Source organism: Amphiura filiformis, chromosome 6 (genome assembly GCF_039555335.1).
Source record: "Amphiura filiformis chromosome 6, Afil_fr2py, whole genome shotgun sequence".
Lineage (NCBI taxonomy): Eukaryota > Metazoa > Echinodermata > Ophiuroidea > Amphilepidida > Amphiuridae > Amphiura > Amphiura filiformis.
The window spans coordinates 34,022,962-34,048,852 of NC_092633.1; the positions used below are offsets into that span (position 1 = coordinate 34,022,962).

Sequence of the window (25,891 nt, forward strand, 5' to 3'; positions counted from 1 at the left end):
AGCCTATACATGTAAATCCAGGGATACAAGAGAAACCTAGCTATGCCTTCAGTATAGCTTTAGCAAAGTAGAAGCATGGTACTACAAAGTTTTGTGCAAATTCAACAATTTTTGTCAATAATTTGACCTAAGACAACGACCCCTGATGACCTTGGGATGATCAACTCTACTCCTTCTCTTACCACACCACAGCCATACCCTTCCCACACCCAGTCCTACCTGACCCTACTCCTATACCAACATACATGCCCCATAAACCCTACCCATACCCAGGGCTGGGAAAAATGAAAATTTCCCTGGAAGATGATCAAAAGTTCCCTTCAAAAAGACAAATTTCCTTCAAATTCTTATGTACATATTTCTTTGTTTAAGGACCTTAATTTCCCTCCAAAGTTCCAAATTTCCCGGGAAGGAGCTTCCCACTTTCCACATTTTTCCAGGCCTGCCCATACCCCACCCCAGGCCTGTAGCCAGGAGGTGCAGCACACACCCCCCCCAAAATGCCAAAAGGCCCAAAAGTCCCCTTTTTTTACCAAAAAAAAACAAAAAAGATCCAAAATAAATCCTGGCTACGGGCCTGTCTACCCCTACCCTACACCACAGAAAGAGAGAGTACATGCCTTTTCTCTAAGATCTAGGTGTGAACCTTTGAGTTCTGATAAGTGCACTCCTATTTAGACCTACTTTCTATATCATGGTAAGCATATTCAGCTGAAGTAAGTTGGTTGGAGTAGCGAGCAGTTGGAGTAGTGCAGTTTGGACACAATTGTCCGAGTAAGGACAAAATATGGGTAATTTCTTATTGCATTAAGTTTAGGTATACATAAACTGAGCTCAAAAAGAAATTTTTCACAACTTGTGAATCACAGGGTCATATCTTAAAATCGTGTCCATCAAAATGTACCAAAATTACACACAGGATTACTTCAATACTCCACTCAAAACACATGTCAGTAACCAAGCAGTTGTCCAACTGACACAACAGCAAAATGCACCGACACGGAACAGCTTCCTGGACCACGGAACAGCTTCCTTTCACAACCTTATATTTGCCACCCAGCACAAGAAATCTGTAAGAATGCATACAAGATCCTTGCATAGATGATAAAATGGTGCTGCGTTCTGCTTTTCACACACTTTCTCCAAGAAACAGGTCTTGTTCCTTACTATTCCCCTTTTCCTTACAATTCTTTGGGAATTATCACCTGTGCAAGGATCTTGTAATCATTCTCACAGATTTCTTGTGCTGGGTGCCAATTATTGGGCTGTGAATGTGTTCTAGGAAGCTATTCCATGTCAGTGCATTTTGCTGTTGTGTCAGTTGGATAACTGCTTGGTTACTGACATGTGTTGAGAGTAGAGTATTGAAGTAAACCTGTGCATAATTTTGGTTCATTTTGATGGACAGGATTGGAAGATATGACCTTGTGAAAAATTATAAGTTCCTTTTTGAGCTCAGTTTTAACAAAAACTTGTAAAATTTCAAAACTACTGTGAGAACACAACTCCTTTCATAACCCTATATGATAGCTGTGGTTTGACCTTCCAGTGTTCATTGGCCTAATTACATAATTACATGTAATTTGGAATATATTTACATTCATTAGAACAATAGGTAGGAGGTTGATTAAATGCAATTTTGACACTACGGCCCGACACAACAGGACATTAGTGGGAGCGAATAACTTTATCAAAGCGATACTAGAGGAAGATTTTAAGCAATTGTTGTCTGAGCCGATAGTTCTTTAGACTGCTTTGCATTCCCTTTTTGATAAGCAATTCATACAAGCTATGCCATTCCATCAAACACAAGACATCTCCAATGACCGCTCTGCCCTGGCCGGGCGCTCTGCCCAGAGAAAAAGGTTTTCTTGGTGTTGCGGTTTTCGGACGGGAGCTGTTCTCGTTCTAAACTTGCAATCATTGTGAGATGAGTTGATATTGAATTTCCAAAAAGGGGCTATGAAGTAGACTAATAGTTATTTTGAAATCAGACAAGAAGTAGTTTGACAGTACACATTTCCTGAATCAAAAGATACCTTCAGTGTTATCAATACTGACCCATTTTTTATGTAAGCTTTATGATCCTAATTAGGTCTAGACTTGATTTCTGAACTTATAGGCCTATAGTGTCGGTTTGGCCAATTAAAAAAATAATGTTTCTTGTTCATGAGGCAGGCCCTTATTATTTGTTATTGGTATGAGGCCTATTTATTTAGAACTTCCTTTCCATAATTTTTACAGTATTTTTGAAAATAACAAATTAACAAAAAAATTGGTGTTGTGTCAAAAATTGGTGCAGGCGAGGATAAGAAACACATTATTTTTTTATTTGCACATTTGTATAATTAGCTAATTAGCATAAATGCCCAGTAATATACAAATTAGAGGGTGGGTAGACAATATATTAAAATACCGGTACATTAGAACACAATCAACACATTAAAAAAAACTTTGACCAAGTTTCATGGAAAAATTCTGTAAAAACATCTAAAAGTACCCTGAACATTTACACATTGATATATTAGATTTACATACATATTCATGAGCACTTCAAGTCATATTAGCTCATTAACAGTGCATTGATTATCAGTTGAAACAAAATTAAAATGCATCATGTAAATTGTAAAACCGCTTTAACTTGTTTTAAACAAAAGGCATGTTGATCATGTACTTTACTTTGCTTTTAAAAATAATCTGTATAAAACTTGTGTGAGAATATTCAAAATGCCTCATGATGACCCACCACAAAAAACCCGGTTTCTGACGTATTAAAACCAAACCACTTTAAGTGCTGCAGAGCCCATCAGACTCATTGGGCAGGTTTCAAAACCTAAACACCAGCTACACAGGTAGTGAACTAAATAAAGGAGTATGGCACGTAAATTACTCAGCAAGGGGTATGACGAGAAATGGCATCGGGCCAGAACATGCTTATATAACATGCAGTGAATGACATAGTTGTCGTCATCGATCCTTAAAACCGATTTGGCAGTGGTCGTGCCGGTTGGGAGTGTACTACACACGTAATATCAATATCATAATGGGCTTTAAAAGATCGCCCACACTACAAGAACTTTGAGCCAATCCAGGAGTTTTTAGATGTTTAATATATTGAGGACATCTTAATTTTAATAGTTCATATCAAAGCCCTTCCCAAGTTGAAAACCTAATGCGGAATGCATTTTTGTTAAGGGTTTTTTTAAAACTTTTTCTGTGGGATGAGCTTTTTGACAACAATTGACCACCTTTTCATCTGTCAAGGAGGTTTCACTGTGGTCCGATTTCCTTAATTTGTTAATTTGTTTGCTGAAATGAATAAAAATTATAAACATTGAAATACAAAAAAAGGTTTCACTGTGGTCAACAATGGTCAAGATGTAGAATTTGATAGAGGTTAACGATTTAGGCTATTTTGATGTCTGACACGATGTCAGACGTGATATTTTTGTGGATGGTGGATTTTTGGGAAAAATAAAAAATAAAACAAGAAAAAAAAACCCTGAAATTTACTCAATCCAGTGGGAATAATGTGCAAAAAGCGGGTGATTTTACTAATGCGTCCAGGGGCTTTGAGACGAACCATTAAATTAAGATGGCCTGACTAATAACTAAAAATGAGCATTATTTGCTTGACTTTGTCCAATCATGGAGGTAGTACCAATAAGTCTGTAACAAAGCAAGTGAAATATAGTGGATGTTTAATTAGTGATAAGCACATCCTAAGAGGAAGTTATTATGTGCATGTAGGCCTATAACTTTTCAAAGTTCAAACAACTCTAAGGCCTAAACTTTTTAGTGGATGTAGAATATTTGATTTAACATGCCTTCGTTATTAAATCTATTCCCATTCTATTACCATGACGGCCCAATTGAAGCCATTTGTGGTAAAGTTTTCACTATTATTGTATACTAGGCGGTTACCCGTATTTGGTGGTTCTCGGCTGTCGCGATTACCTGGCTGATGGTGACTGTACTCACCAAGTTTTATGCCCATAGGACAGTTTTTACTAATTTGACCTCAGATGACCTCGAAATGACCTTCCAAAATTTGGCTCTAAATGTTGACTGTACCCACCACGTTTCATGCCCATACGACAGTTTTAAGTAATTTGACCTTGGATGACCCCAAAATGACCGTCCAAACATTTGACTCTAAAAGTTGACTGTACCCACCAAGTTTCATGCCCATACGACATTTTTTACTAATTTGACCTCAGATGACCCCTAGGTGAGTGACCCGGATGACCCCAAAATGACAGTCCAAACATTTGACTCTAAAAGTTGACTGTACCCACCAAGTTTCATGCCCATACGACAGTTTTTACTAATTTGACCTCAGATGACCCCTGGATGACCTCGAGTGATCTTGGCCCACTTACCGAAACAAACTTGTTCTGTCTGAGGTCCAGATGCACCCACCCACCAAGTTTGAGGAACGTGCGACCCCTAGTCTCCGAGAAAATAGGCGGAAAACAGTTGTTACTAATTTGACCTCAGATGACCCCTGGGTGACCTTGAACCACTAACCAATACAAACTTGTTCCGTCTTAGGTCAAGATGCACCTACCCACCAAGTTGCATGCCCGTATGACAGTTTTTACTAATTTGACCCCTAGATGACCTCTGGTGACCTTGACCCACTAACCAATACAAACTTGTTCTGTCCCGGGTCAAGACGCACCCACTCGTCAAGTTTGAGGAACGTGCGACCCCCAGTCTCCGAGAAAAACAGTTTTTACTAATTTGACCCCTGGATGACCTCGGGTGACCTTGACCCACTAATCAATACAAACTTGTTCTGTGTGGGGTCAAGCTGCACCCACCCACCAAGTTTGAGGAACGTATGCGACCCCTAGTCTCCGAGAAAATAGGCGGTAGGAGACAGACAGACACATAGACACACAGATAGACGATGCGTATTATTATATAGATAAATTACTGCTTTAGTGCCAGGTGTACAAAAAGAAGCAAAAAGGGCAACTTTTTTATGCATACGTAAGGGGGGGGGTATGAGGGAGAGTGTTCCTCTCTAAGAAGTTATTGAGGAATTTTTTCGGGGTGGGTGTGGGGTGGGGGAGGTGGGTGGTGCATTGTGGGGCAAAGTGAATTTGGGGGGCAAAACCAACACATTTTGCGCAAAATTACTGCAAACAGTGAAATTGTTTGTAATTTTGGCTTTTTACTGGGGGAGGCAACAGGGTTTGAAACCAATATTATTGAAATAAGAATGAACATTATTTTCATAACTGGGGAACCCTGCAAATCTGTGGGTTTTGAGTCATAAGCATAACCCCATCTATCACTAAGACAATTAATAACAGAATTGGCTTCTCTTGACTTCATCAGGGACGTAACAGAGAGGCCCATCCATGATCCAGGGAAAGCTACTGGGGAAATGATCTAGTCCTCACACCAATCCAGGATTTGTATAGCAAGCTACAAATGGTTACAGACCAAAATACCAACTAGGGGAAGTCAGTCGAGGATCCATATCTTTATGTATTGTCTAGACTTGTCATATTTGAAAACTGTTCCTTCAGGGTGTGTACAAGTAGAATAAAGAACAAGGCAGTTCTCGAACCACGAGTATCGCCTGCTTTCGCGATCACTTTTGGTAGAAGTAAATGAACCTGCAACAATTTTTGGTGAGTTGACTCTGAATGACCCCAAAATGACCTTGACTTTTTTGTCTCGAAAATTTCATGAACCTGCAACAATCTATGGCCTGCTTTCGCGATCACTTTTGGTAGAAGTAAATGAACCTGCAACAATTTTTGGTGAGTTGACTCCGAATGACCCCAAAATGACCTTGACTTTTTTTGTCTCGAAAATTTCATGAACCTGCAACAATCTATGGCGATTTGACCCCAGATGACCCCGAAATGACCCTAAAATGACCTTAACATTTGTTTGAATTTGAGCTTGATTGGACCAATTTTGAAATTTGATCTGTGACCCCTAAACTTTGACCTTTGGGGTCATAAATATTTTAAACATGTTTAGAATGTTGTAAGGATCATTCCTGTTGAATTTGAGCTCGATTGGACCAATTTTAAAATGGAAGACCACTTTTTAGAATTTATTATACCATTATTACCGTACATACTTTAATCAGGGATACGAGACAAATATCCCTACTTTAATACACATGTATTTAACCACCACTATCAGTGGTCCCCAAGAATGGCTTTGACTTGAAGGAAGGATGTTCATATGAAAAAAAAATTGGCAAAAACTACAAATAGAGTGGGGGGCAGGCACGCTGTGTAAATTTTGACGAAAATAACAATAAATATATACAAATACATTCTTTACATAGGTCAATGGAAGAAAGCTTAGAATCGCAACAAGTTTTAAAATTTGTGATTAGATTGTGATTGGCCTCCGTTCAAGGTAGAAAATAACAGACAAATCGTGCTACTTTTATGGTGTATTCTGGACTTACCGAGTATGCTTTCTCACCCCAGTTTTGAAGCCACTACAACATTTATTTATTTATGAAAATACAGAAACACCTACCTGTGAATTACTTGATTCAAGTACGGCTAGGACTAACACTAATACAGCAAGCCTGAAACAAAATGAGATGAAAGCAAAAAGCAGTTAATACCTATCTTTAAACTAGAATCATGTCGTGCATGCAGTGGTCCATAAATTCTGATGGACACACATAGGCCTATATAGCCATGCGTCTTGAACTCACAGACTTGTAGTCACACCTTGATTTTTCTGTCATGAAATACCAATTTTCGTATAATGGTCATATTGAGGGGTCAGTGATACAATTTTGGCCAATCTGAGAACAAGACGGTTCTCGAACCACGAGTCTCGCCTGCTTTCGCGACCGCCTGCTTTTCGCGATTACTTTTGGTAGAAGTAAGCGAACCTGCAACAACCCACAGTGATTTGCCTGTTCAATTTGAGCTTGATTGGACCAATATTGAAATTTGACCTTTGACCTCTAAATTTTGGTGGTTCACGGCTGGGCACGATTACCTGGCTGATTTCATGCCCATCCAACAGTTTTTACTAATTTGACCTCAGATGACCCCTGGTGACCCCGAAATGACCTTCCAAAAATTTGGCTCTAAATGTTAACTGTACCCACCAAGTTTCATACCCATACGACAGTTTCTAGTAACTTGACCTCAGATGACCCCTGAGTGACCTGATGACCTTGAAATGACCATCCAAAAATTTGGCTCTAAATGATGACTGCACCCATCAAGTTTCATGCCAATTCGATAGTTTTTAGTAATTTGACCTCAGTTGATCCCTGGGTGACCTCGGATGACCCTAAAATGACCTACCAAAAATGTGACTCTAAATGTTGACTTGACCCTCCAAGTTTCATGCCCATATGACAGTTTTTAGTAATTTGACCTCAGATGAGCCCTGGGTGACCTTGGATGACTCCAAAATGACCTTCCAAAAATTTGGCTCTAAATGTTGACTGTACCCACCAAGTTTCATGCCGGTACGACAGTTTTTAGTAATTTGACCTCATATGACCCCTGGGTGGCCTCAGATGACCTCAAAATGACCTTCTGAAAACTTGACTCTAAATGTTGACTGCACCCACCAAGTTTCATGCCCATACGACAGTTATTACTAATTTGACCTCAAATGCCCCTGGGTGACCTTGGATGACCCCGAAATGACCTTCCAAAAATTTGACTTTAAATGTTGACTATACCCACCAAGTTTCATGCCCATATGACAGTTTTTAGTAATTTGACCTCTGATGACCCCTGGGTGACCTTGGATAACCCTGAAATGACCTTCCAAAAATTTGTCTCTAAATGTTGATTGCACCCACCAAGTTTCATGCCCATACGACAGTTTTTAGTAATTTGACCTCAGATGACCCCTGGGTGACCTTGGATGACCCCGAAATGACCTTCTGAAAATTTGACTCTAAATATGGACTATACCTTGATCAGCTCCTAATAGGCGGGAATTGTTTGGTTTTTGTTACTGCGCGAGTCAATAAAGTCCCAACTTACGCCTGCGTAAATTCACAAAAGTGCGCGTCACTTGCGCGTCGTTCATGAGCTGCTCAAGAGTATATACCCACAAAGTTTCATGCCCATATGACAGTTTTTAGTAATTTGACCTCAGATGACCCCTGGGTGACCTCGGATGACACCAAAATGACCTTCCAAAAATTTGACTCTAAATGTTGACTTGACCTGAGTTTCATGCCCATACAAGTTTTTAGTAATTTGACCTCAGATGACCCCTGGGTAACCTTGGATGACCCCAAAATGACCTTCCAAAAATTTGGCTCTAAATGTTGACTGTACCTCATGCCCGTATGACAGTTTTTAGTAATTTGACCTCAGATGACCCCTGGGTGACCTTGGATGACCCTAAAATGACCTTTCACAAATTTGGCTCTAAATGTTGACTGTGCCCACCAAGTTTCATGCCCGTACGATAATTTTGTTCGGAAGTCCCAAATTTACGAAAAGTCCGTGTCAATAAAATTGCAACTCCCCTATTTCGGCAACAAAAATTTTATAACCCCCTGCTACCGATACACCTTACCCCCTAAACAGGCTAAAATTGTATTAAAATCAGTCTTTTTGAATAAAACAAACACTATCTGTGGTCATCTTCCCTACATTTTTTTGGTCATCAAAAATTTTATGACCCCCGTATATTAGGGACCCCACTTCCGAAGAAAATGCATTTAATGCATCAATTAAAAAACAAAACAGCATAGTGTCATATATAAAATTAGATTCGTTAAAACTATTCAACTGTACCAACAGACGGCCTGAAGATGCACCTAGGATAAGGTGTGAAACCATTGCTTCTCAAAACCATGAGTCCAGTTGAATAGTTTTAACGAATCTAATTTTATATTTGATTATACCTGGATGAATGCAACCTTCACAAAAGCATGGTGTCATGATAGTGCAGATTTTCTATGTGGAACTGCTGTCAAAATCCCTCTAAAATTCCATGTGCGATTGTCTCATCACCAAAAAAAATCATATATTTGGGTCAAGTGAAGTATCTACATATTTATGTAGGTTTCCTTGACCAATCTTTTCTTTTAAATTTCTATGTATATGTATTGTGTTTGGGCCCCGGTTTAGGCCAATTTGGCTGACTAGCAATTCAAAATGTGTTAAGGGGGTACTATACCCATTGATTTTTTTTTTTTGCATTTTTTGCATTTTGTGAAGAAATTACAAAAAAAATTGGACAAAGTGGTATGCAAAATGAAGGGCAAATCTTCTCGTTTTATTGGTGGCATCGGTATCAACGTAAAGCTTACATGCTTTTTAAAAGTAGAAGCCAAAGGTGGTACATCACTGATGATTTAAATTCACTTCATTTTGGAAAGCTTACTATCAACGGATGTCGTTAAAATTTTGGATATGTGTTGCTAACACGTTAGGAAATAAAGTTGATATGTAAAATGGGAATAAGTGGTTCCTGATTTCTTTTATGACTTCATGAACTTGGTGCTCACAACTATCAAAAAGGAACTGGTTAAAATGCTTCTATTTTCAATGTTGAGCTATATTTTGTATTTTTAACTTGCGACATTATTTCACTGAAACTTAATTAAGCCATAGGTAACAGGTTACCACAACCATACTACAGCAATGTTGAAAAAATTGTATTTCTTGTCACCTATACCACCATATTGGGTAGTTTTCCGTAAGCGTAACTTTTGTGATTTTGGTAACTATTTTATATTTATTTGTGAAATCCATCTCAACTAGGCATTCTAAATTGTACTCACCATTTACATCCCAAGGTATATTAGTATATCCACCTTACTTCTCGAGATATATCAGTTAAAGACAGAATATCAAAATTATTCCTCAGTATGATACATTTTGTATCACAGACTCTCACATGTGTATTCAAAATTGATGCTTAAATTTGACCTGAACCAATTGACCTATAACCTGACATACGGTGACCTAATAGCCTTTTCTTCTCCTAACAACACATCAATAACAACATCAATATCAAATTGACTAATGACTATGCATCTATTGTGTAAGTGTTTATTTAATTTATTCAGTGTTATATATTTTGCAAGCACCACTAGATTTTCTATAGAAGTATAACAAAGATTTAATGTATTCTATTCATGTACCCTACTTGAACATGTTGAAAAGAATGAATTATGGTTTGTTATGAAACACGCATCTGAGTTACCAGGATACGGTAAACAAAAAATATATAGGGCTAAAATGACTTGCTATACAATGGTTTAAAAGCACCTTTTTATTTATTTTTTAAATTTTTTTATCTCACATGATCCGTGCATATATAAATGCTAAAAATATTTTTTCATTTATAGCGATATAGCAGATCATTTAAATCATCAATGTCCAATTTTTATTTTTTGTAATTTTTCACTGATAAAAAATAAAAAGAAATTTTGCATACCACTTTGTCAATGGTGTAATTTCTTCACAAAATGCAAAAAAATGCAAAAAATCAATGGGTGTAGTACTATAAGGGCTCATATTGAAATACCCTCCCACGTTTTCACACCGAAAGAAGGCAGGCTTCCCCTCGCTAAGCGTGCGCCTTAGGAAAGCTCGGTCAGGAAAGCGCGCTCCTAATTTAAGTCAGTGAAGTGGCTAATTGCAGTGTTATATTATCACACAGGATTTTAACAAAAGGAACGCTGCAGGATGGCGCACACCTTCCTGTGTAAGACATGGTCTCAGATTTGAAGCAGGTTTCACTGCCAAAGTGTGTAAAAATTCACCCCAGAGTGAAAATAGCTATGTTTAATTTCTAAGGTGTCTTTTCTGGGGTAAAATTGTTTGTAGAACATGATTTTTTGGCCAAAACGTGTGTATCGTACATCGTTTTGCTACAAAATGTTGATTTGTGGCCAATTTTGCCTGAAAAACACACTTTTTGGGTGACAAAAATTTTCACATGCCAACTTTGTATACTCATAGAGTCTACAATATACATAGATATGGCCCTTTAAAATGTTAACATATCAGCTGAGGGTACTATTTGATGGATTCAGGTATTTGTTTTGTGATTGACTTAATCATTTATGCGCCAGAATCATTCAAATATGACATGCCTCGTGACAATTGACATGCCAAAATACGCCGTTTTCGGCAAAAAAATTGATTTGAAAAATCGTAACTCGTGATAGGAAGGTGCTACAGTGATGGTTGACCTACCAGTCTATGCAGTATTGAATGGGCTTTCATTTGATACCTAACTCTGTTCATTTTAACTAAGGGAAAGACTTGCAAAATGTAAAAATGTTTTCCCTACCCCTTAAAATTTTGATGTGTGTAAAAATTCCTGCCATTTATAAAAATTGGGATTACAAGAAAACTACAAGAGCTATAGGCTTGAAAAACTAATCAGTTATGCACAGTATAAGTTCCTACTTGGGTATAACATTAATATCTTTTCATTCCTTCTCAATTTTCTTTTCTAATTTTTTTATCAATTTGTGACATCTGTAAATTACGTAAAATTTGGCATTTCGAAAAATCGCAAAAAAAAAATATGAGGGCGACATGTTTAAAAAACTAATCAGTTATTCCCATGATACAGTACTACAGGGATATAGTACCAAACTTGTGCTAAAATGCATATTTTTTGAGTTCTAATTTTTTATCAAATTGATTTCGCCACCCCATTTTGGAGCAAAATCGGGAACAATTAGTACCTGTAATATTGCGCAATCATGTGACCTATATTCAATGTGTGTGCACCAATCAGATGTCAGACTTGCACTACAACATGATGTGAGCCTTGCAGAGCCTTTATAAGTGTGCCAATAGAGTTCAAATATGTTGTGATGATGTTGTCACTTATGGATCTCATATTTTCATTTCCGTCAAAAGCATATGCCTCTACTGTAATGCTCATATCAGGAAAACAATGACAGATTTTGCATTTCTGACTTCAGAAAAACTAATCAGTTATTCCCATGATACAGTACTACAGGGATATAGTATCAAACTTGTGCTAAAATGCATATTTTTTAGTTCTAATTTTTTTATCAAATTGACTCGCCACCCCATTTTTGAGCAAAATCGGGAACAATTAGTACCTGTAATATTGCGCAATCATGTGACCTATATTCAATGTGTGTGCACCAATCAGATGTCAGACTTGCACTACAACATGATGTGAGCCTTGCAGAGCCTTTATAAGTGTGCCAATAGAGTTCAAATATGTTGTGATGATGTTGTCACTTATGGATCTCATATTTTTATTTCCATCAAAAGCATATGCCTCTACTGTAATGCTCATATCAGGAAAACAATGACAGATTGTGCATTTCTGACTTCAGAAATGAATTCTGCACAAAATTTCAGTCTAGAAAACATATTTAAAACAATATTTTTTGAAACTTTATATTTTGCCATTTTTGGCAGTCAAACCTGCTTCAAATCTGAAACCGTGTCGTAAGGAATGTCAAAAAGAGCCCTTAGAGGATTTCGTGATCCTAGCATCCTCTTTTATGACATTTTTCAGTAGATAGCCACGAAAAAAGCTTATTTCCAAAATTTCAGTTGATTCCGATTTTGCGTTTGCGAGTTATGCATGATTATGTGTATTACACTGCTCCATAGACAATGTGTTGTAATTTCGTTCTGGTGCACCAGAACGAAATTCAAATTAGCGATATTTTTTCTAAGCAATTAATCTGCAAGAAATAATTGGTACATAAACATTATGTAGCCAGAGGTATCCAGTGGTGTAAAAATCTCAAAAGTGGGGGATGAGGCTGTGGATCACGAAATGCCCCTTTAACTAAGGTTTGCCTCTCATACCTAGAAATTGAATGAAATATCAAAATGTGCGGACATAAACCACCTGTCTTTCTATGTTTAAAATATTGTAAAATACATAGTTCTGAAGCTAAATAAACGTATTTGTAGTGGCTATGTTACTTTTTGTGAGCCTTTAGGCCTATATTATAATATTATTAGAACATAATTATTTTAAGTACACACCCAAAATGACTTTACTGACCACCCTGGGTGGTTAATAGAATGAATAAAGTGCTACTAGTACAAGTAGTGCATTAAATTAGGTCAGTAGGGCCTGCGCCTGGAAAACCCTGACCAACAAGAGAAAAAATGATAGAAAAAAAAAAAAAAAAAAAAAAAAAAAAAAAAAAAAAAAAGAAAGGAAGAAAGAAAGAATGAATTAGTAGAAAAGAAAGCAAACAAAACCTAAACATTCTCAAACAAATATGTAAATATGAAAATCAAGAACATTTATTCATAATTGACAAACTAACCTCGCATTCAAAAGTAAACACAAATGTAGGCCTATTCATAAGAATCATTGTATAAATGCAGACCACTGTCGTTTTTGTTGTCAATTACCATTTGGGCGCTTTTCACCGAGTTGCCAGTAACCAAAACCGAATATTTACATTTCTGAGACGATCCCTTCTTGAATGACTTGGTTGGCGAACCTCGGAATTGTTAGTACAATTTTACCATTTTATATGCTTTTCAACTTTCTTAAATCACATTAGAAAAATGTTCCTAATAGATCGGCCCTTTCAAAAACATATCGTGTTGTTCTTTTAGATTAGGAACATGCCAAAAAAGCTTTTTAACAGGTTTACGAAGACGCTTTCAACTTTGAAACCGATGTTTCAGTTTCATTGGAGCTGATTTTAACGAGACCGTGAAGTTCAGATATTAGTGTTTATATTTCACTTTCCCGTGCCTAATAAAACTTTTGCAGACATGCCGAGTTAGATTTGATTAAAATATAAAAGTGCTACTTACCTCCTCCACATATTTGGTTTTAATCGTTTAACTGCATTATTTAGATATAAAAATTGTTCCATGATGTTTCTGCCGGCGAGTCTAAATCACTCGCTGGTCGATTTGTATGTACACACACTATCCAAAACTACGTGTCTTGTCCTACCTCGCCATAGGTACCATTTATTCAGCAGTCAAAATTCAGTTTTTTGTTATTCCACAGGCCAAAAATGGCCGCTTCAGTATCCAGACGACAAGTATGTATATTTTGTAGCTCTTTCTAGTGATTATTATGGCGAATACTGAAGGTTTTTCGTTCTGGGCTGGCAAATTCGGCCAGTGGTGTAGTCAAAGTTTGATGGTTTGGTGGCTAGCTCACAAGACACCGTGCAGCCGACGAAATTGCTCTCGCCAAAAAGTGGGCGGAGCCTTGTAAGGAGAATTAAGTTATGAATCAGACTCTTAAAACTTTATGAAACTTTGAGAAAAACTTGAGAATTCGATTAATCAATAAAACAGCAACAATTGATCAATCTTGAGACATGACAATGTTATAAGAGTTATATCCCATTGAACGTAAACAAATCATGCCGGCCACCCGCCGAGTAATAAAATAATAGGCTACACATTTCATTCATAACTCAAAAACATATAACAATTCAAAGTTTTATTCGGGATTTTGAACATGTTCATATAATCAAAGGCCTCATCCCCGGGGTTTCATCCCATACAAGTAGGCCTTCGTTTATAATGGGTTCTTTATAACAATGACATGAAACATTTATAAGCAGTCCATAAATGATGATGTTAATGATGAGTATGATGTGTAGGAAATGCCAAGATGTAAATAAAGGTTTTATTTATCTTATATGGGGCCGGGGTGATGATGAGAATTGTAAGTGTGATGACTGAGGGTGATGAGTTTTGTACGAATGAACCCTTGCTGTCAGACAAATTTGTTTCTACCTTCATATCATCTTTTATATTAAACAATTTTATCATTTTTATGACGTTATTTCACTTTCAGTCGGCTAGTCAATTTCCTACGCAATTTGTGATTCATGTTGTAAAATAAACATTGATTGCAAACATAATTCTCCCAACATACATCTTCTTCACTCATTCACTGGCTTTACGCACAGTCTTCAGCTCTTGAGTCCAATTAATTATGATAATGACCCCCAGAATTGTGAGTAGGCTTCCAAACTTCTCCAGCTGCGTTCGCATTCAATGTAGTGCGGTACTCAATTCATCCACAACTTCGTCTCAGCCACGTATTTTTCCTTCTCTAAAATTATTTTAGCCATTATATATTCAAAGGAATATTCCGAGTAGTTTGGAAATTATTTCATTGAAGTTGCAAAGTTAACCCAAAACTTTTGTGTATAGTTCCGGAAGAAAGTACGGCGTACTGTTTGAGGAGTTCCCGTGATTCGGTCAGAGGAGGATTGCTGAACTGCAAGTATACGGTGTGTGCGAAAAAGCAGCAGAACTGGACAGGAATGGGTGTCAGAACTTCATTTTCATCGTGAACTTCATCAACAATTTTCTTACTTTTTGATCTAAATATTGCCTCCCAGCCTGTCAGATATTGACGGGCGAAGGGTCTTCTCTTCTGCCTTCCGCGAAGGATTTGTATAAACTGTTAAATATGAAATATTGGGAAGAAATGCAGAGGCATGTCCTCGTCTATGTGGTGGTGTTAATGTTAGGATGTGCAGATTTTGCAAGAGCAGCGGTAAGTGTTGTATATTTTATAATTTTCTTGTAGTAAAACAGTAAAATCACTTATGTTAAAGACGGAGAAAACTTTATAAAGTGCATAAAAATGTTGTTTTATATGTTTGCATTGTATTTCATTAACTTGCCTGGGTTCAAGTATGCAGTACACATAAATTAGTGTATTTTAAAAGTGGCACTGGCAGTGGTGGTATTACCTACCAAGAACTTTTGTAGACGAAGTTGCAGCTCACTGGAGCCGGTTGGTCCGGCCCAATAGGCACAGAGAAAGGCACCTAAATTTGATTTCTTGGGATGTAGAGGTTTTAATGCTCACCCATATTTTGTTCTGTATGGTTTATTATCAATTCACCCATTTTTATCATGCAATCACGAAGATTTAAGACCATTTATTATATTTATGGTGAACGTTTTAATGCCGGTACAATTTTTGGGCGCCTTAGTTCATGCAGTGTTGCCGGATAAATTAAGATTTAGTGCAAACTTTTGAGACGGTCCCTGAACGGTATGAGCTGCTCTTGGTGAGTGAAACTTTTTTGTTGAGATCGTATTGGGAGGCTGAACTTTGGTTGGAGAAAGTCTTTTTGACTTAATATTTTGCAACTTTCAAACCATTTTCATCTTATGATCACCAGTTCTTTGTGGATATTTTCAACATTGTAGATACCGGTAGTTATATTTTCAAAATTGTTTCTAATTTTTCCTCATCATTTCAGCCTGATGAAAAAATGAAATATTTTAAAAGGAATTTGTATTGGGGTGGCTAAACTTTTAAACAAAATTTGGCTTCCCACTTAAATTGGGATTTTTGCTACGGAATCAGAACATTTTGCAAATACAGGGTTCAAATTGCTAATTTTACAGTATCTGAACATGTTTTTTTTTTTTAATTTTCAACTTCAAAGCAAGCTCTCCTTTTAATTTTTTTTTTTGGGGGGCTGCGTCCCTGGATGTAGGATCAGTCCGCACTTGAATGTCCACAAAACAACAACAAAAATTTAAATTTTTTTTTAGTTATTTCAAAAAATTTTATAGGGAGGACCTACAGCGTATATGTTTGTTTGGGATTTGGGATCTTATCTGCAGATTATTTCTAAAGTTAATTATTTTGGACTCAAACTCAAAATTACATTTATAGGCCTAAATATTTTAATACTAGTATATTAAAACACCTTCTCTTACTGATTTTCTATTTCTTAATAGCTTGTCACATTTGAGACCTTTTTCTTATTAGCTTGTCACATTTGGGTCAGATTGCAACAAACAATTTTTTGGAATCACCCCCCCCCCCAAAGAATAATTTGACCTTGTTTAAACCCTCCCTATACTCCTGCACTAAAATGTTTTGGCTGAATATTTGGACAATTTATATCTTCAATCTAGCCCATTTTTGTAACCCCAACAAGTAGTATGACATGAATTGTAAAGTTAAGAAATGTGGCCAATTTTGACCCCAGTTGACCCCTCAAATGAAGGGGGTCAAATCGGCCAAAATTTTGAAAACGGTTCCCAAAGACTTATAAACTGCCAACAAGTGAGCCATCTCAAAAATTCTTCCACTGTAGTCAGCAATCTCACAAATTTCTTCCACTTGGGTCTTCAATGTGACAAATGATTTCAAACAAATGACTAGTACATGTAGAGGGCTCAAAATAGACTAGGGTTAAGGGTGATTTGCCCTGCCAACCTCCCCCCCCCCAAACAAAACCAAACCAAACCAGTCCTTGAAAATTTAAAAGAATGTACTGGGGGAGTCTTGGAACGTGTTCATGCGAAAATGTTAAACAAAGTTAACTGCCAGTGCCACATACTAGTCTGGCTGTAATGTTTACGTACATGAGTATGTTTCATTACAGCATAGACATAATAATGTTCACTTAAAATGTAATGGTTGATTGCTTTCTGCTACATTTATAGGCAGTCTGTTTTCCTGTCGTCTGTCCCAAAGATAGCAAGAAAACTAAAACCCTGGTGGCATATGGTTCGTCACCAGCTATGTCTGCCCAACCAAGATGTTGTATTGTGCATCTCTTTTCCTGTATTCATTTCCTGTATAGGCCTACATCTTCCAAGTCTGCTTTGTACGGCCATCAAGTTATTTGAAGAGAATCTAAAAATTGATTATTCGTAAGATCTGTCAGATTTACAGACTTAATTTTCTTTAGACATGACCAGAGGGTGGGTTCACAACCGAGTCTAGACTTCTGACCAGGAATATCGTGATAAATGTCATCTTTGCTTACATCATGAATAGGCTTCTTTATGCCTTGAATCGCTTGATGTTTATGTTTGCTTTTATCATAGAGGTTCATGGGTAACCAAGGCAGCTTGTGTTCCAGTCAGTGGTGTAGGCCCCCCCCTCCCTCGATAAGTCTTCCCTCTCTCTCTCCTTTATAAAATATCTGGGCCTTTTTTGTGCTTTTCACCCATTTTTGACCATTTTCGTCAAATTTTGGCCCCTTCCCGTGAAAGTTGCATTCCCCCCTGTATTTTCCAGCTCCATAATCTCTGATCAGACCTATTTTGGGAAATGATCCGGGGAGGTGGGGGGGGGAAGATTTAAAATATCCATGTAGGCTGCCATTGCAGGTATTGTCCAGCTTTTGTTTGGCCCAATATGGCACTGGATTGTCATATTTAGGGAGTGTTCATAAATGCTTTGGTGGGAGGCCGGGCTGGGCACTCAAATTTTTGGAGGCACCCCCCCCCCCCCCCGAGAATCTGAAACTTTTTTTACCCCCAACAGCTACTTAGACCTACAGTCCTGATTTAGGTATTCCTTGGAAAACGGTATACTATAGTCCAGCAAATTGTAAATTCCACCAGAGCTTGTCATGTATCTAGGCCTTTGTTGTGAAGCAAATAGATATCATCCATGAAATTGAAATTATAGATGTGTCCTGATGTAGCAAAGTGAAATCCCAAATAACCGGTCACCTACTGGGGCTTCATTTGAGATTCATAATATGTGGTTCTATTGTTTTGCAAAGTATAATAGTTTTACTGAAACTGAAAGTAATTTATGTATCTCAAAAAACATCAAAGATGACTACTCTTTTTCAAGAACGTAGGACTAGATCCTGAGTTGCAGAGGGGAAACAGAAATTTTTGTAATTTTGGGTTTTTTACTGGGGGGGGCAAGGAAATATTTGGGAAAATTTAATGCCTCCTCCTCTCCCCCAATGTAGGGTCACAAAACCAAATTTATATGGGAAAAAATAATTTAAAACTCAAAATCTGTTAATGTCCCTTTAAAGCTGATAATAAGATTGAAATCCAGGAGCTTTTAAAGATTCTAAAATCATCAAGAAAAACTAGGTCAATGTTTGCAATCTTGTTTATCTAACTGTCTGAAAATGTCTTTGTAAGCTGAAAAATACCGAAATGACTTTGCAAAGGAAATGACAAGCTACTGCCATCACCTTGTCCCAAATAGTCTTTGATAAAATGATGTGAATTTGCCTTCATGGAGTCCTACTTCCTGATATTTAGGATGCTGCTGATGTACAGGTCAACTCAAATCAACAAGAGCAGTCAGAGAGAAGGACATTTAAAGTCTTCTTTAGTATTGTATTAGATCACAAGTTGGCTGCCATACTGTTTTACATTTTTTCGTGTCGGGCTAGAAACCAGGGGGGCACCTCAATATATAGGTGTAGGGCTGGCACTTTCACAGGAAGAGGCATTCGGTGAGAGTGTGATTTTTGGCATTCCGCAAGGGGGCATTGGGCCCGGCATTGGGTGAGAATATGACCTTTTTTTAATATGACCTTTTTTTAATATGGGGTCTGTGGGTGAGAGTCGAGCCAAAAGAAGCTTCAAAAATTGGCTTCAAATTGCTTTGTTTTTGCAAAAGAAGTAACAAAATCAGTGATAAATGAAATTTGCTGTTAAAATCAAAAAATAATTGTCTTTTACAGATCGAATGGTAAAATAAAGGGTCTTTGGTTGGGTAATACAGCATGTGATCGGGAAAAATTGGAACTTTGGAATGACAGCGATGCTGAAAAGGGGGTCTATATAACTGGCCTAGTATAGCCTACATATGTGTCGCCTCAAAATTGGGAGTGCCCCCCCCCACCAACTAGAAACAATATTAAATCATATAAAGCAGTACAAATTTGACCATCAAGTGAAATGGCTAAAGAATTGACACTACTTTGTTGCAGACCTCACACCAGTAATACAGTTACAAGATACTACAGCCAGACATTCATTTGAGGAAAGAATCTTTACCTCAGTCCATTTACCTGTGTATCTGCTACATATCTGAATCCATATGTGGTTAATGGTAGTCCAACTTACATTGCAAGTCAAAAGGACATTACACAGCAGTAGTAAAATGCAAAATGTTAAGTGAAGGTTATGAACTGGAATCGTTGTAGCAAGTTAGTCAATTATTACAGGGTATGATGCTATTTGACAGGGCAAATTAACCATTGGACCCATGCCCAGACAAGACTTCCAGTACCGGTACATGTTTAATACATTGTGCATGTACGAATGTTAATGTAGGAGCATCTGGAAGAGGTGGCTGTACAGCTACATGTACAGCTACATGTTGAAGATAATACATTTCGTACAAAAATTCCAGACATTTTCACTAAAATGCTTCAAATCTTTTTTCACGCTGCCATAGTGTACCTCAGAGTGAAAATGGATCTAAATTATTAAATTTCACAAAGCTGAATTTATATGGTGGGGGATGAGACTATGCAATTAATTAAGCAAGTTAATTGATCATGACTTATGTTCCGGAAGGGGGGGGGGCAATAATTTGGGTTCAGGGGGGCTCGCTTACCCTTCAGGCCCCGCCTCTCAAAGATTGCATGTGACCAGATGCTGGAAAAATTGCCATTTTTGCCCATTTTTCTGAATCTCAAGCACCCCCAGTGTTGGAAATTTTGCGAATCCACTGCATATTTTTATGTCTCCGTCGCGAGGCATACTGTTTTTTGCACTGTCCGTCCGTCCTTCCGTACGTACCTCCGGATGCTGTATCTTGTGAATGGATAGGCGGATTGACTTAGGTGTGCCATATAGTCAGAAACTCTTTTTTTGGGGTGGTGTTCAAAGGTCATTTGAAGTCAACTCATAAAATTTGAACAGTTTAAATCCTATTGCAACCATACTTGGGTCATAGAGCTGCACTTTGAGAACCCTGGCTCATCTGTTGGTGGTGTTCAATGTCATATACTGAGGTTAGGTCATTTGAGGTCCATTATTTACAACTTTTGGTTAAAATTTGGTTTCATATGAACAATGCAACCAAACTTGGGTCATAGCTGCAGCAGCACTGGAACCCACAGCTATTGGTGCTGCTCAAGGTCATATGCTGAGGTCAAAGGTCATTTGAGGTCAATTTGTAAAATACCAGTATTTTCAACTTCTGGTTAAAATTTGATCTCATTTTAAAAATTCTAATGCATCCATTATTATGTTTTGATGAATCCAAGTGTGAGAAAATGTAGTCATGGTAATGGTAAAATTGGATGCTTTACGCCCAATATTTAGCATATTGGTCTTGCTATGAGTTTTAAAATATTGAACGAGACGTAGTTATGTACTGGCACCCCAATTCTTGCATTTGCACTTGCAAATGTTTATCAAGACTCAGTACACCGGTCGATCTTACCGTTTCCGATGTTGATTAAGATACTTCTTGCATCGATCCCGAGATGCGGAAAAAACCAATAGTCATTTTGTCCCACATAAATGAATAAATAACAAAAAACCCCGATCCCCGAGTGGACTCACCCATTCGGTGACGTCACACGATAATCATCCCTTATCCTCCTTGGTTTCTAGATGAGATAGGCGTGTGGATTTTTCTTTACCAACGCTAAGTATCATTACGAACCAAAGGGCCGAGATATACAGTTTGTTTGTTACACCTGAGGTAAAAACCAACCAGTATAGTGCGCTAGGGAGATAGTTTTGACGACATTTTTCGGCTAGAAAAGGGACAAAAACGATCCAAAGACTTAGCTTGTATGAGTGTTTCCGTTCGTATACGGAACACACGTTTTCAAAATGGCCGCCCTTAGGACGCCATTTTATTTTTTGTTCTCACGTAAAACAACTATAGCAGACTAGTAAGTTACAATAGATGTTTGTACAGTACTGTGTATACATGTATGGTGAGTGATTATCGCTATGTTTATGGTGTGCTCTATCGTTATATCTTTCAGTATGCTGCGTCTGATGACGAGTTACTGCTAAGAGTTCGGTGGGTTTCCGAAGGGACCAGCCTGACAAATCTATACCAAAAGGTTTTCAGTTTTTCATCCCTTTGTACATATATTTTTATATCATACCACTACATCAGCGTCAGCCACTGTGCGTGTGGGTCTGTTTATTGGGCTTGAGCTTGTGTTCGGGGGTAGTGCTATACGCTCCCGATTACTACAATGTCCAGGCCTTGTCAATCATGCCCTTCCCTTGTGGCAGAGTGGGACCCGCATCCACTCTGCTACACCCACAGGGATTGCTCTAAATCAAATAAGTGTGCTTCCTTTTGCATAGGCTTATCGGACATCCACTTCGCGGATTTAGAAAGTAGCGCTCGTTTGGGTCTTCGACACAGACAGAAGGCGAAGACTAAGAAACAGAAGCCTACAGGTAAGATTGATATGGTAGGTACTAGCGCGGCGGCAAGGGCCACGCTAAGGTAACCTCTGGGGCTCCGGTCCCGGGCAAGCAGGCGGACCCTCCGGGACTGCTAGCGAGCCCGAAGGCCTAGCAGCCAGCGAAAGCACTGACTTAACGTCTAAGCTAGTAGCAGGCAGCAGGGCGGTACTTGCCCTAACAGGCGAGTACCAGTCTACCAGTGAGATCTCTAGCGGGGTTGTTGCAGGTGGACACCCGTCTATTGCTGGCGAACAGCGGGTCTAGCACCCATGAAGTAGCGGGCGACGGACAGTATGCCAAGGTACCCGGGCTTGCCTGGGTTGAATCTCAGCATACAGCGTGCGAACGGACCTCCGGGCTTGCCTCGGCCGGTCTGTAGCACGCAGCGTGCCAGTGGAACCCCGGGCTTGCCTGGGTTGATCCACGGCACGCAGCACGCTTTCGTTCCCGCAAGGGTCGAATGGCGTGCATGGGTTTAGCAGAGACGATACCGGGGCTAACGCTTCGGGTGTAGTTTTAGCAGAACCAACTGGGGTTGTCACACGGCAGCGTTCCATGGCGGGACCGCCGAGTGATGCCCTGGGCCTTGGAATGGCTGCCGGCTGTCCTCCGGGACTGGCTAGCGGCTATACCGGGGTTGGGCTCGCGCAGTCTCTCACGGGACAGCGACCCAAGTGCAAACGGTGGCAGCTACCGAGGCGAGCTACGGCTCGACTTCAGTGGTAGCCACTATGCACGCGCCCATAGCTGCCGTGAGTGGTCCGCCACACACAGCGACCTTGGGCGAGGCTCAAGAGGTTAGGGTAGGTAGTTTGAACAGCCTGGCTGATCAACAACCCACTTATGTCCTCGAGAGCCAGCAGAGCGTGGGTGATCCATTACAGTCAATGGGTCGATTACCCTCTTATGATCGATCACTATCTATTCAGCGGAGCATGGCTCCATTGATTGATACTACCTATTCAGGTAGCGAGGTGACTGATCGGGGGTATACACGCTCAGCTACCCGTGATACTAGGCAAGCTCCTTTTAGCCAAGGGACAGCCAGTATAGCGGGGTACCCATACACACGGCTTGATCCTCTAGCGGGGAACGCTGTGAGGCATGGGTACAGTGGTACGCAGCCGGGAGCCCTACCGGGCACCTACGCTACAACCACGCAGGTACCGCAGTACTCGTCCTGGTTACCACAGTCTCTGTGGCAACAGGGGGGGGGAGGCGGTACTGGTACTGCCGTTCCATGGGGTTTCCCTGGTGGCGGATCCTTTCAGGGTCAGCTACCGACAGGGTATACCCCGTGGTATCCGCCGCAGGGTGGTTTCTTCCACGGTCTAGCACCGTGGCAAGTGCCGCCTAGCGATGGGCAAGCAGTACCACCAGCTGTTACCCAGGCTGGGCGGCGAGTGGCTAACCCTGATACAGCTCAGGGTAGGCCGCGCGCTGCTATGGCTAGGGCGACAGCAGCGAGAGCGTGCGGAGAGCGGGGTGCGATAGCTAGCATCTCGGGGTCGAGCGGGAGTACTCCCTCTGCTGCTGGTGTTCAGTTGGCTAGCCACACGGTGGCGACACCTCCTGTCCACCTTCAGATGCCCGTCGTCAGATCTCTTCCTCATCAGAGAGTGAGTCAGAGTCTGAAGGCGAGGGAAAGGAGTCGGAAGATGAAACCAGTAGCGACTCACAGTCTGATGAGGCTGTGCAGGTAGCTTCAGGTATCCTTCCCCGCTGCCCGTGAGGAACTCGCTAGCAATGGTCTGCCTGCGGACACCGCTGAGGTGATGAGCCGTGTGGCCCAAGGTTTGGGCCTGGCTTTCTCTCAGGAGGAGTCCGTTCAGGAGGACCAGGGCATCTTTTTCAGTAGGATGCCCAGCTAGCTGGCGTCCACACAAGGGTCGCCCGCACTTGCATTCCCGGCGGACCTCAAGGGTAGGTTTCGTGGGGCTGTCAGGCTCGCTGGAGCTTCGGCGCGCTGCGTGCTTGCGCTTCCACTGCGTGTTTCGCAGGAGGACTACTGAAACCTACCTCAGGGTCCCTGACATGGATCCAGAGCGTTGCAGCGCCTGCCGCTAGCGGCCAAGGCGCACGGGTCGTTCTCCCCAGTGGGAGGAGGAGCTAAAGCTCATCGATAAGCGAGCACGCCGCTTATCAGAGTCTCTAAGCGTCGCTACCACGCTTGCCGAGCACCTCGGTAGGGAGGTAGCGGACGAGCACGGGGCAGCGTCGGAACTCTTCCGCGAGGTTAATCTGTTAGCGGTGCTAACAGCTAACCTCAACGAGAGTTCTATGGGCCTAGCCCATAGGATGTCATCTCGCCGCCGGGAGAATGCCTGTCTGTCCCTCCAGTCAACTTACGGCTCCGACTTTGCTGAAGCAATGAAGAAGTCAGACTCGGTGGGACAGGGGCTACTCTTTGGACAGGCCTTTTGCGCTACGGTAGAGGACGACCGGGCAAAGAAGGCCACCAATGAGAGCACTCTGAAGAAGTCAGAGGCTGCCCTGACCAAGGGAAGGGCAGTAAAGCGAAGAAGAAGCACAAGAAGAAGAAGTCTTCTAAGCGTTCTTCAGCGCCAGCTCCGGCTTCAGCAGGGCCGCACCACAGACTACACCGAGGCCGAGGCTACTCCAGCACCTCCCAAGAAAACTGGGAAGCGCAAGAGTAGTGCTGGATCGTATGGCAAGCCCCCTAAGAAGAGCCGTTCTTCTAAGGGTGGCAAACCAGATCGGTCCTGAGGGCACGGCGGTCGACAGTCCATGCCGGCAGGCCCTGGACTTCCACAGGGGATTCCCCTGTGGGCGGCCGCTGTGCATTACGCCCAGAGATGGCATGCCATCTCACCGGGCGCCTGGGTATTGTCAGTGGTCAGTGGGGGTTACAGGCTGGAATTTACCAGCCACCCTCGTGCGCCTGCACGATTCAGAGGTCCACGGTAGTGCCGCCAGACGGCCCCCAGCGTCGGGCACTACTGTCAGAGGTCACTCAGCTTCTCACGAAGCAAGCGATTGTCGGTCTACCCCCCTTTCACCAAGGGGTTTTGGAGCACGTTTTTCTGGCTCCAAAGAAGACCGGCGACTGAGGCCCATTCTGAACCTCAAGCCGTTGAGCGAGTTCATCAGGCCCAAGAGGTTCAGAATGGAGACTCTCGCCGGTGCTAGCCTGCCCCATCAAGGGTATGTGGGCGGCATCGCTAGATCTCTCGGACGCATATCTGCATGTTCGATCGCACCTCAAGATCAGAGGTTTCTACGCTTCAAGGTACAGGGTCAAACTTACCAGTTTCGATGCCTGCCATTCGGCTTGTCCACCGCCCCCAGAGTGTTTACACTCCTGGTCAGGGCGGTGGCAGCGTACCTGAAGCGCAGGGGAGTCAACATGTGTTGCTACCTGGACGATTGGTTCATTTACGGACGCACCCCGCTGGGCACACAGTGTCTCGTGGAGTTAGTAGTCCGTGCGGTGCGGGCCCTGGGATTTCTGATCAACGTCAAGAAATCCAATTTGGTCCCGACGCAGACACCACTATTCTTAGGGGCCCAGATCAACCTCAAGGAGGGGATCGCGGCGGCCTCACCCGAGAGGGTGACGAACATGGCGAGGTGTGCCCGACTCTTGGCGAGTCAGAGGGGCACCCGCTGTGGCATGGATGAAGGTTTTGGGCCTTATGGCCAGTATGGTAGACCTCGCACCGTACTGCCGCTTTCACATGGGGCCTATACAACTACACCTTCTAGCCTTTTACAGGCCCAGTCGTCACCCAATATCCCTCGCG

General features: G+C 40.9%; 2 protein-coding genes across 3 annotated transcripts in view; one reads left to right on the forward strand and one right to left on the reverse strand.

Annotated features, from left to right (window-relative positions):
• Positions 1–14,146, reverse strand: part of LOC140154477 (uncharacterized) — a 103,426-nt gene extending 89,280 nt beyond the window's left edge. The window contains exons 1-2 of the mRNA XM_072177044.1: positions 13,779–14,146; positions 6,523–6,574 (exon numbers count right to left, since the gene is read on the reverse strand). Of these exons, the coding sequence (XP_072033145.1) occupies positions 6,523–6,574; positions 13,779–13,840 (114 nt within the window). The 5' untranslated portion in view covers positions 13,841–14,146. The remainder of the gene's footprint in view (positions 1–6,522; positions 6,575–13,778) is intronic.
• Positions 14,147–15,188: 1,042 nt separating this feature from the next.
• LOC140155326 (uncharacterized) overlaps positions 15,189–25,891 on the forward strand; it is an 83,491-nt gene continuing 72,788 nt past the window's right edge. The window contains exon 1 of one of the 2 annotated variants that reach the window (XM_072178118.1): positions 15,189–15,495. In XM_072178118.1, the coding sequence (XP_072034219.1) occupies positions 15,409–15,495 (87 nt within the window). In that variant the 5' untranslated portion in view covers positions 15,189–15,408. The remainder of the gene's footprint in view (positions 15,496–25,891) is intronic. The other variant, XM_072178117.1, reaches the window with a different exon arrangement.